This window comes from Catharus ustulatus, chromosome 3 (assembly GCF_009819885.2).
Source record: "Catharus ustulatus isolate bCatUst1 chromosome 3, bCatUst1.pri.v2, whole genome shotgun sequence".
In the NCBI taxonomy this organism is placed as follows: domain Eukaryota; kingdom Metazoa; phylum Chordata; class Aves; order Passeriformes; family Turdidae; genus Catharus; species Catharus ustulatus.
In genome coordinates, this window is record NC_046223.1 from 100583315 (window position 1) to 100596596 (window position 13282).

Below are 13282 nucleotides of genomic sequence, written 5' to 3' on the forward strand. Positions count from 1 at the left end.
AAATTACAACTTGTCATGCGTAAGTCAATCCAAAAAAATTGACCTTATACTTACTGTAATATCAGAAGTGGTTGATGGAATATGTGGAATGAACCAAGTGTGGAAGAATTATTCTTGAATACTGACAATTTCAGATAGCTTTGAAACTTTGTACATCATGTGAAAATAAAAATTAATATCTGCTGGGCAGCTGTTACAAAATCCTCCCCCCCCCCCCCCCCCCAAAAAAAAAAAAACAAACCAAAAAAAAACAAAAAAAAAAAACCCAAAAAACAGAGTTCAGTTCATACACCAGCAAATGCAGCTGACAGTCCTGACACTCTCAAAGCAACCTCCATACAAATAGCAAAGGCAGCTCTGTCCACACAATTATATTTCAGGGACTGGAATATATGAAGTGTTTAAATAAGACAAGGTCAAAAAAACTTATGATTGCATTTATTACATGTTTTGCTATAAAACATATATAACAGTTACTGTACCACATATTCAAGACCATACTATTCTTCTAAAAGTATTGGTACTTTCAGGTTTATATTCATTAAGTACATGCTATTAAATTGTTTTAGACTTTTTTTTTAATGAAACCCTAAGGTGGAACTTTTACACATATATCCTGAAGTCTACAGAGGGGAACTATAGAAGAAGTAACATTACCAACATCATGACAGGAAAGAAGTTCTACCTGAATAACACCTGAAAGTGTTAGCACTATTAAAAACACTATTTTCAGTTTTCTTTTGAGTGTCAGTTTCTCTTACTTCTTGGCTTTTTTTACTTGAAAATGTTTTGGGGTTTGTTTTTTGTGGGTTTTTAGTTTTGTTTTTTTAAAATACATTTAAAGGTCAAAAAAGTAAGTAAAACACTACTGGATTTCAGTCATCTGTCTTCAGAGCATCAATTATAAATGAGGCTAACTTTGATCAGGTGACTGTGTGTATTAATGGAATGAACATGATGAAACTGAAACAATAATATGTTCATGTATAGTATCTTCTTTACCTTAAATGAATCAAATCTCTACTCAAGTCGAAAGGACTAAGAGTGAATTTTGTACTTCTGTAAAAAGCCACCCTTAATGACGCTGATTTGTACTATGTATGGCCAAGAAGATACGGTACTTCTCTGTACTCTATTTGGAGACCTTCAGTGAAATACCAAATAAAATCTAAGTACTTAAAATCTCTGGGAATAGTTCATTTATAAAAACTTTCTCCTTTGTGAATTCAAAGTTCTAATCTAATATTTTAGTGATAAACATCCTGGAGTTCTTGAAACATCTGACTCTAAAAAAATTAATAATTTGTCTTCCTCTATATGTTCTCTTAGATTTGGTAATATTTGCATGTTCATATCTAGGATTGATTGAGTGGGATATATCAAAAAAACAATCAAACTGAGCAGCCTAATGAAGTAATCTATCTTTATTCCTAATATATTAATCCCTTTCTAACAAATTTTTAGCAGCTCTTGTTTTCTATATAATACATGAATTCTTCATTCCGCACCTTTCAGGCTCCTGAGAATTGAATCTCCACTTTTATTGTCTCTGTAACCTCCATCCATTTTCCTTTTACAGTTGCGTTTCACTGTTCATCTAACACTTTTCCCTTATTTATTTTCATTTTATTCCACATTTAGTCTATAGATCACAATGCAACTTAGTTCACTTCTCCTCTTTTGAAGTACATAGCTTAGTACTGAGCAGGATCTACCCTATTTTATGCCAGTCACATTTGGAAAGCAAGAAGAAGTAGGATATTAAGCATTGAGAGGCAAGCCTGCTTCCAGCAGATGCAAGAGAAACTCCAGGTTGCCTGACAAATTCAAGATCTCACAGATTATACTTTCTCTGAAGGTCTGTAATATCCTCCTTCTCCCAGGACTATCCTGTCAAGTCTACTCTCAAAGAAGTCTGCAGCAAACCAGAGAAGTAGAACAGTAGGTTATCATTCTAAATAGTAAATACAAGTCTTCAGGGGTTTAACAGACAAAAGTTCTGGGGATTCCCCCAAGCTGCACTCAGAGGAATAATCAAAATCTCGTTAACTGCTGTCCTATTTCCTTGGCCTCTCCTATGCAGACAGTACCTTGGACTGCTTCTTACAAGATACCCAGTGGCAAATGCCTTTAGTCAAATCTTACAACATTGCATAGATCAACATACTTACTGCTAGGTAGGTTTAACTCTGTATAAATACATATACCTGTGTACAGAAGGAATTTATTGCAGAGACTTTTTTCTTTTTAAACACAAATTTCTGTGTGTATCTGGGGTTTTCTTTCCACACTGAAAGCAATTCACTCAGGATTTTTCCACTTGAAATCTTTCCATTTTGGCTTACATGAGGAACAGCAAGCAGAGGATGAAAAAAAATCTTAGGCTAGAATCAAACAGAACAATTAACAGGCCTATTTGTTGGTTTAATTTAAGCATCTGTTTAATTTTCTGAACTAACTTTATGCCATACAAGAGTTTGAGTAAAAATGCTGATCAGTCCCAAATTCAAAGCTTGGAGTCAAAACTAAAAATTTTGGTTACTAAACGTAACTAAGAATTAATGGTTGTGCTAATTTTTAAACATAGTAACTCATGCAATCCAGATAAAATGGAACTGTAGAAAAGCAAATTTCTTTTTCACTTGCCTGTAATGTCTTGGAGACCAGATTTTTGCCAAAGGTTTTGTCAAGACTAGAAAATCATTTCAATAGATTTTGAGTGGAAGCAGCAGTGTTCAGTCACACACCAGCAAAGTTTAAGATTTTAGTCACAATCAATTGAAAACACTCTTTTGGTCTTGGTTCACAAAAGAGAGTTAGTATTAAATATGTCTCTTCTGGTTTTTAGTAAGAAATTTCAGAGAGATTGGAGCGCAGCATTTCATAAAGGAGATGAGATAAAGGTAAAAAATGCATAATCGGTTCTTAATATCAGTACAGAATTGAACAAAACCAATTCCTGACACAGTAGACCTGGAAAAATCCCCCCTGTGTGTTTTCTAGTGCATGATACTAGAAACAAAAATCTGTGAGGCAATTTTTCAGCTACCAGGTTCACCTTGAAAAAAGCATGATAAGGAATGAAACAGAGAGTAAACATGAGCAAAACTACAAGCAAATAAAGCCCTGAGGAAGGTGGTATATGTCTGAGTACATAACTAGGTGCATGTTCAAGATAGTTTTGCTTTTATTCCCAATTTACAATCAAAACTCAATTACCAGATCCATAAATCCCATGAAGTATCTGTGCTATGGATACCAAGACACACAAAAAATAACTTCCTACGAGCTGCTATCAGGACTCACTGTCACAAAAGCTGACACCAACATTACATGTTGTATCTTTAAAGTGTGTTGGCAACTCTGCCCAATCTTCCAGGCCCAGTATATAATGATAAAAGCCCAGGTTTTTTATTTACTTTTTTTTAGCATGCATTCCAACTAATAATATTCAAAATTAACTTAAAAAATGAAGCCTGTATCCAATCACTCATGGTTGCATTCACACTGCTCTACTGTATGCGGTAGATGAAGAAACCTCCTTAAAGTGCACATAGTCATACTAAACATGGGTCAAGTGCTCACTCTGTGGTTTTCCAGGCAAAACATAAAGGGTATGTATGCTCTAATGGCAAGGCAAATGACAGATCCTTCTTACTGCAAGTGTATGGTGCCAGACCACCACTGGTCTCATAGTGATTGGGTACACCAGAGCACTGGTCTTACACTGTGGTTTGAGGAAAACTCTTTGCATTGAAGAAAACTGTTTTTCTGATTTATATTTGGTTCCAACAACAACTGGACTCTTAGTGTCTTAATAGCTTCATGTTTTTCTAAACACCTAAGAAGTGCAATACAAAGAATATTTACATTGCTATTTGTAGACAACACACCACTCAGGGGTGTGGCCTGTTATGTGACACATTTAGCACAAAAGGTCCAATTTACTCATTTATGACCTGTGTCCAATATGGGCGAGACAGAAATAGAAAAGTCTGCTCTAAAACAAGATCCTCTAACTGAGCTGTGCTTTCCTGAGATGATGTAAGGCATACTAATGCTAAGTACTCTGTTTACACCTTTTATCTCCGTGTAACAGAATTTGAATTTTCCAATCTCTGTGCATATATATATACACACGCATGTAGATAAAAGCTATTAAATTAATTATTAAATAACAGCAGATATTTGTAAGCACCAAGAACTGAACAAAATTAGATAGCAGATGACTGAAAATTGTGCATGAGCTTGTTATAAGCTGTTATTAGAGGAAAACAAATTATTCTGGGCATTCATATAATTCACATCCTGATAAAAAGCAGTGATATGCATCCTATTCCTCCTTTAGTGATCTGGCTACCATACAAACTTCTGGCATTCCAACATCAGATAGAAACCAATTGTGGAAAATTATAAGACAAAAGGCACAAAGCTTAAAAGGGTAAAAGATAAAGATTAAAACAAACAACAAAATCTCTCCAATATAGTTGGGAATATTAATTATCAAAAAGTGTCAACAGTAAAAATTGAATTAAAATAGTAATATAATTACAAGGAAGAGTACTCAAAATACATAGCAAAGAATTGAGGGATACACTATGAAGAAATTTAGCACTCAGAAAACCTTTATCTTAGAAAAAAGTCATCTATACTTTTTTGAATGTACTGATATGCCCTATCTTTTCAAGAACTGCCTAATAAATATTAACTTCAATTTACCCTTTTTCTTTGGTTAAAATTTAATCTGCAAGGTTCAAACTAGAAATGGATGCTTAAAACTTATGCCCTGCATCTGCACAGGAAGCAGTGGAAACATGTCATACACACATCCATAAAGCACCAAACTTGCAAATACACAATGGACAAATTTAGCTTTCTATTAAATAACAGAAAGGGAAACAACAACCTCTGTAATAACCTCTGCTGTATTACAGCTCTCTCTCTACAAGCACTGTATAACATAATGAACTCTTATCCTTATGAAACAAGAAATTACACTTACGCTAGATCAGCTGAGTGAAGACTAAAAAAGAAAAACTTATGTGCAACATCAAATTTATATTCCACTAAAAGACTGAGATTTTAAGTATTATACCTTTGTGCAGCAAAGACTTTAGATGGGGATAGGTGGGGAAAAACACATTCAAACAATACACAGGCTGTTACTCCGTATGTGTATGCAGGACTATAATAAATGTTTTTAATCTATGAAACATCTGGGACTAAAAATCCAATTTATACTATTTTTTTAAGATGGAATACTTTTAAAGTGCATAGCATAGCTTCCACAATATAAATCTGCACAAAACTAACAGCATGGGTCTATCCTTTAGGCTTTTTCTAGGAGTATAAAATATGCAGAATCCTACCAGGCCATATTGCCATGGGCTGTGTTGTCAAGGTGACAGAGTAGCTCCAGGGTTTGAGTGTTGCTTGATGAATCATCAGGGGATTCATGACTGCCTGATTCCAATTCCTTCGGCATCCTCCAAACAGCAGCACATGTCATGACTTTAGTGTCTGAAGCTAAGCAACAGAGAATAATGTCAACAGATCATTGTATGGGAGATGTATTTTGTACACACTGCACCAACATTTACACAAATCTATAAGCAATGCACATCTGCTGTTTGAAATATTTTAAAATATTATACCAAGATGAATTTAAAGAATGCAGAATGTGGCTACAGACACAGACCTCAAGTCAGCAGTCAAGTTGCTACAAAACTCATAATTAGCGCTTATTTAATGTGTGTCTCCCTGAACAACAGCAAAATTAGGTGCCCATGAAAACTCTTTGGGATGTATGTTTTCAAGTTTCATTCTCCATATTGAGTTAATGAAAATGACCCACAAGTTACACTGCTCGATTCCTTAACAGCAAAGATACAGGCATCATTTAAACTTTTACAACAGCTATCTTCAGTTTAATCCAGAGTGTTCTCTCATATCCTTTACCACCAGTAGCTGTTTATTGCAAAATTAGGTTTCCCATGTAAGTACACGCCTCTAACCACAGCAAATAAATACAGCTTCCAAAGGACAAACTGAACTTACATGCATATAGCAAAGCATTACAATGTATGAAGAACATGGCAACTGTAGATTGAGGAGAAAATACCACATGGTCTGTGCACATATGGCATTGCACATCATCCAGTATAGCAATTTGAGGCAATGCAGAATGGGAGGAGACCAGAGCAGCAGTGCATATGTTCACACTGTTCCAGCCACTGGTTTGGGGTTCACCAAGGACGAACGGTGGGATCCACTCCAGCTGGAACAAAGGAACCAACCCCAGCCATGGCAAGCAAAAGCAGGGGCAGCCAATGCCCCTGCAGGATGAGCTGAATGAGAAGTCCAGAGGATAAGCAGCAACAAATGATACATTTTCTGTTCTGAGGTCGTTTTAGAGGCCTCTATCTCCAAGTACATTTTAGCTGATTCTAGTCAAGAGTGTGTGATTACAGAGCCCTGAGCAAACGTGACCAACTTCATCAGTGGAAAGTGGCAGCAGCTGTAATGAAAGTGCTTTCAAGAGGAAGGAAGGACACTGAAAAAGCCTTCTCAGGCTAAAAGGGTACTAATGGAGGGGAAAAAACATTATAAAGGTCACCAATCTGGATACTCTACATAGAAAAGAAGCACCCAAACAACACAGAATAGGACAAAAAGTAACCGATACATAATAAGTCTTGAATACAAGAATGTAGACATGCTTAAAATACATTCATATGAAATAAAAGCAAAAAACAAAAAGGTACTTAGGTCAAACCTGTAGGAGAACAGACTATTTCTGCAACAGGAAACAGGGATAGGAGGACTTTACATGAATTCAGAACACACAATCACTGGATACTTGATAGATTGTGCTGAGCATAAACTCTATGTATGATGCCTATAACTGTTCTACAGTAATTTGGATATACAAGTTGAATAAAGTAAAAAGAGACCACACATGTAAAGATGATAGAAAATCCCTTATTTATTAACACTCAATGGAACTTTTGCTAATTGTAGAGCATGCTAATTAAACAGCTATTCCTGAATCATTTCAGGCAAATTGTTTACTACACATCCATGTGCCACTGAGGAAGAGAAGAAAGCAGCAGTGGATGGCTACCTTTCCTTAGCAGAGGGCAAATCCACACACAGTGTGCTTTGTACACCATGCAAGTACTAAATAACTGAAAGTGCAATATAGATGAAGAAGGGGAGATTTATCAAACATTTCACTTCAATGTGACAGAACAGTAACGAAAGTTTCAATTCAGACTTCTTGTTTAATTTACAAAAATCTGCTGCTATTTCACTTTTCTTAATATTCTCTGATAATTGTGAAGCTGCCTGTAAGATTTTCATCATCACCATATTTTTTCTGAAAAGCAGGCCACATTCTTATAGTTGCAACTTTTCTTGCTTGGCTAGGTGGTCCCAAAATGATGTCATACAGTGGTTGGCAAAACATGGAGTAAGTGTATTGACATTTCTATGCCCTGCATCTATTCAAGAAGCAGTGAGAACATGCAATATTCATACACCCATAAAGCAACAAACTTGCAAATATACAATGGACAAATTTAGCTTTCTTCTGAATACCAGAAAGGAAAAGAATCCCTGTAATAATCCTCTGAGCTCTCTTTGTCTTATCAAGCAAGAGAAATGTGTAGTTACACAGGCACCATATAATATGAATTCTCATCCTTAACAATAAATTACTCTCACATAGGCCAAATCAGTTGAGGGAAGACTGAAAACCAAAGAATTGCACCATCAAATTTATATTCCATAAAAAGATTGAAATTCCAAGCGCTATTGTTTTGTGCAGCAAAGGTTTTAGATAGGGAGAGGTGGGGAGAAACACTTTCTCAAGGCATTTTCCCCTTACCACAGCACACAGTCTTAAAGATAGCCTTGAAATGACATGTTAGTTTCTTAAAACTGGAATATTAGTTCCCTGCACAATCATATTTCTAAGCCTGAAAATCCTAAAACAACTAAGCAAGCATTATTTTGAAGATTGAGGGAAGCCAAAGCATAAGCTTTGTTGATGTATGTGTATTTATATAGAGAGAGAAATCCCCCAGACTTGATGTGATCCAGGCTCCTATGACACTTTTGTGGTTTGAAAACTGAAGTACAGGTTGGTGCAAAATTTTGTGCAGTTCCATGCCTGTTTTTTACTTCACTGGGACTAGTGGTGAGGGATAAATTGCACATCAGAAAGGGATGAGACTAAAAGCCAACAAGCACAAAACTTCAACACAGCATAGACGATAACCTCTACTTTCAGCTGGGTTTGATGATGCTCAGGGAAAGTAACATCACTTTCCAGCTGCTGAATATCCATCCATCTCGAACAATTGCATGTGTATTGCAAATATTCTAATTTTAAACTTTGGAGAAATTCTGGAATTAGATACATGGCAGAAATCTGTAGTACAAAGACTCTATTCAGAGCACGAGTAACTTCTCCTTGGATGGTTCTGCCTCTTTGTTAATTCCCAGATGTGTGAAACCAAAACAGAATTCCCACAGCCACCCAGAGAAGCGATTTTAGATATGGCTGGCCTTAAGGAAGGCTTAATTTACCTTTATATAAGGAACTTTTTAAAAGATAATTTTCTCCCTTGTAAAAGAGAGGGCAAATCTAAGTGTGAAAGTGTCGCTCTTCTGATAGTTGAAGTGGAGCTTTTTCTGGGTCACAATTCCTCTTAATCAAATAACCACAAGCTACAAACCTATAGAAAACTATAAACACAAACAGGAACTCTCACTACACAGAAATCAAAGTCCCACAACAAGCTTCCCATTGCCACATGAAAAGCTCATTAACAGAATACAGTATTTGTGGCATTACCCATATAGCCTTATTTCCCAAGTGATCATATTAAAATTTAAAAATCCAGTGTTACTAGGTAATATCACTACCACCTCTGCAGTGCCATTGCTTATCTAGAATGCCTACAGGCAAAAAGAAACTCCAGGTTTTCCCATCTTTCACTATCTTCACATCATATTACTGCACATATACATACAAAACGATAATGTTTTTATCTACCAGCTCTCATATTATCTCTTTAAAATGCTAAAATACAAGCATGAAACTAATATTTAAATGACAATGCCAGTTATTCTCTAAAAGAAAGAAAAACAAGCTAAATACAACGTCTCTATGTTGTGCTTCTATGCGTTCCTTAAAACTATATAGTTAGAAACCACTTTTGCATCCCTACTTCATATTGAAACAAGATTTTTTTATTTATGTCACAGCACCAACGCAGAAAAGAATAGATATGGTTGTGTTGTAGTTTTATCACTGAGTGTATTAAGAAAAATGTTCCCATAAAATGATACAGAAATGAGACAATGAACTATTGAATCTTTGTCATATTTGTTATTCCTTATTCAAGAGGGGGAAATTTGTTCCTCCTCATCCTCTATCTAATTCATCATACACCTTCAGTATATATTTTGCTAGGTATAGCTAAGGATGGAGCTAAATGTACTTGTTCCAACTGCAACAACCCTCTGTTAAGCACCATTTCCCCAAGTCCATCAATATTGTCTCCAAGGCAGAGGATAATATCTGCTAGAGTGACTGCACATAGTTTCATCTACCTAGTTCTGTTAGGCTTACAAACAAGCAAAACAGAATTTAAGGAATAAGCAATCCCATCCTTTGACAGCACTGAATTAGGAAGCAACTACACATGAAGCTGGTAGCAATAAGGGTACAGTAACCAAATATAGGAAAACAACATTGGTGAGTTCAAGCTTTGTTGAATTCAGTCAAAGCCTAAGAGATAATCGTGGCTATAGAACATGATGCCATCTTTGGTGCCTACTTTACAAGTTGAGCAAGTAAGAAAATGCTCTGCATGCAGAGGGTACAATTTGCAAAGGGTCACAGCATGGTCAATCAATACCAATTTTCCCTGCAGCACTCAAAAGGACTTCTCAATGAGGACTCTTTCCACGAAAATTTTCAGCTTTATACTACCAGGTGGTTCCAACACCAAAAAAAAAAGTAAAAGCTGTAGATTGGTGGGACATCCCATTTATCTTCCTCCAAACACTGCTCCAACTTCAGTTATAAGAAATAAGCCTGGGGAAAAATATCTCCCTGAATTTCAAAAAATAACAAGAAGTTAGCAACCAGAGTTCCGAAAGAAACATATCTGTAAGGTTAGCTAAAAGTACCTGTTACTCCTTGATAGAGCTCCTTCATGCACAACAAATCAATTCACTGCACTGCTGCTGCTAGAACACAGTAGCCAGCAGACATTCCTTAAAAACTACACAATTATTTCTGGACTAGATGCAAAAACGAAAACCTATGGCTATAAGAACAATGCTGACTGCAGATGCAATACAGTTATTTGGGACACTGAAAGTCATTCCTGCTGTTGTGTCTTTTATGAACTGGTAGATCTTTAAGGTAGAAGGGATGGCCTATGCACTTCACACTGCTCTTGATTTTGCAGCAGCAATTCCTACAGCTGAAGACATGCAGAATGAAAGAAGTGAGCTTAGTCACATTTCCAGACTTAGACAGAAGAACCTGAAATTTTAATTAACTCAGAATTATTATAAAGATTCCTTCAGAAAATGCCACAGACTCCAAAACCACAAAGAATGCAACTGAACATCAGATATCATAAAATCTGCTTATAAAATCCTCTTAATTAATTCTCTTTAATAAATAACAGCTTTAAAAAGGACTTAACATAGTAAACATACTAAGAAACCAATTGATATCTGGACCACTGATGCAGTAAATCAGAATAGCCAAACAAGAAAGACACTGTCTAATTTGCCCCCAAGGCAAACAAACAAACAAGAAAACAACAACAACAAAAGGCAAAAAACCCCACCTGAAACTACTTTAGAGAGACTTTCATCAAATATTACTAAAATAAAGGCAAAATACAAAAAATCCAAGGAATATATGGAATATAAAAAACAATCCCTCAGTGAAAGTGTGGATACTAATTAATATTCTACAGTTTGGGCAAACGAAAACTGGACACTTTCAGAAACACAGCAACTCTGCTCACTTTCCTCTTTTAAGTGTGGACAGATGCGCATTTAGGACTTGCTAAAAGTCAGTATTATTGCTCACTCATATTCACTCACTGGAGCTGCTTCTCCAAGAGGGAAGCTACTACCTTTTGACATAAATACAGATACTAGAAAAAATTAAGGAGAAACTTATTTTAAGTTTTAAAATTAGTATTTAAAATAATCTATTATTTCACAACCGAATTTAAAACAGTATTTTAAAAAGTTAGCACTCCTCTTAAGCCAAGTGGTAAATGGATATTACTATAATATAAAAGAAGTACAAGAAAAGAGTTAGACATTTATGAAATGCTGCCACCTGTCCCTCCCACCCCTCCACTCTTATCCAATACATTCAAGTGGATCTTAATCCCAATTATACAGGTCCACATTGAACCACATTACAGTTCACTACTGTTCAGTCATCCACCTTTCATGCTTCTGATATTACTTGCTGAATAAAACTCACCATGTTGCTGCACACCTGACCTGTCAGAAGCTTACAGCAGACTAGGTATGTCCTCCACAGCCATATTATTTTACATACCACTTTAATCTTTGTGTTCAGCCATTCTTTATCTTTATGGTCTTTCTTAATGAAACACATGATGTACCACCCTTGATTATTCTTCCTTCTCCCAAAATTCAAGCCAATTATTGCTAGCCTCCCAGTCTCTTTTTGAATAATTCCAAGACATTTTACATGTACACCAGTAATTTAGTATTTTAAAGCTAATTGTCAATCATCAATAGCTATACACACCTGACTATACTATCTACAGGAACAATGTTTTCATATTACTTTTTGTTGTCATTCTACTTCATTCCCCTGTGTTTAACCTTGAAACCTGAATGACAATGCCTCCTACATCACTGCCTGCAGACATTCACACTGAAGCTGGAGGAGCTGAAGTATCAGTGCCTGACAGGGTTTGCTCTTTGATCAGCTCAGGTGGTGCAAAGCCAGCTGTCTGCAGTTATTCTGTTGCCCAGGGAACAACAACTGAAGTGTATACTTCCTAAATCTGCACAGGAGGCCCTTCTGCAGCATTGCCACAGCAGCTCGTGCTGTGCAAGGCTGAAGTGGTGAAGCTGCTATAGCTACAGCCCAGCTGGTGCCCATTAGTGCTCTCGGTATGACAGGAACAAGCAGCTAGTGCTCAGAATCCTCCTCCCTTCCACTGACAAACAGTTAGCAGTCTTCCTTAGCAATCAATGTCAACATCCTTCAAGTTCAACAGAATTAAGAAATAAAAACCATATTACTCAGGTATGCACATTTTGTTTTAAAAAAAGAATATGCCTTCTAGCCTTTTAAATTAATGAATTAAAAATTAAACTGTATTCTAGTTATTCAACATCATGTCCTTCACAGGCAAAAATGAGGGCGGAAACAGACTATTCATTTTCTGGCTTAGTAACTTCATCTTTTGTCCTAAAACTCTGTGTAGTCTTTGATTCTACATTTTTTTCTGAAATACACAGGGTGAGAGATATCTAGGAATAAGAGCTACAGGCAGTTTAATTTCTCTTTCCATTATTTAAAAATGCACCTTTTAGCTACCCAAAACTAGACATTGATTTTCAAAAAAACAAAAAAACCCCACCCAAAAACAAACAAAAAACCAAACAAAAACAAAAAAAAAAACAAAAACAAAGCATGGAAACACAGCAGCTCACTCTTTCTCTTAGTAGTAGTATATGATTGCATTGCATATACAGATGTCCAAGAAGGTTTTAAAAACTATGCCTGCTGCACACTAGCACAGATAGAACGATCTGAGAGTGTGCAAAAAGGTGTGGGGTATGACATGGAGAGGCAGGTAAACCCATCATTTTCTATGGAAGAACAGGAGACAGTGTGCAGAAAGAAAGCAGGTAGACAAATTGGAAAAGGCATAAATTCAACTTTTTCAGTCTGATACTTACGCTATCCCAAGGTGATTTGAGACAATGTTTCAGCACAGACCTTTTTTGATGTTAGACTCTGCTTTGAGGGAGGTCAAAATTTACTGATTGCACTTCTGGAACTCTGCCATATGGGGACAGCCCAAGCAAAGAACTGCAACCATCACTATACCAGTGAGCTGAACTCTGCTCTTCAGGCAGAATTTGGCTGCAATAATGTAAAAGCTGCAATGGTGAGAGCCACACAGGTAAAAAGGTACTGGTTGGCCATATCAAAGTCATTTGTGAGATTTAACTCTGTGCTGAGCAA

At 36.3% G+C, this 13282-nt stretch overlaps 1 protein-coding gene across 1 annotated transcript in view; it reads right to left on the reverse strand.

The window, feature by feature from the left end:
- Nucleotides 1-13282, reverse strand: part of EIPR1 (EARP complex and GARP complex interacting protein 1) — a 74631-nt gene that overhangs the window by 33434 nt on the left and 27915 nt on the right. Inside the window, exon 4 of the mRNA XM_033056050.2 lies at nt 5370-5526. Within this exon, the coding sequence (XP_032911941.1) occupies nt 5370-5526 (157 nt within the window). The remainder of the gene's footprint in view (nt 1-5369; nt 5527-13282) is intronic.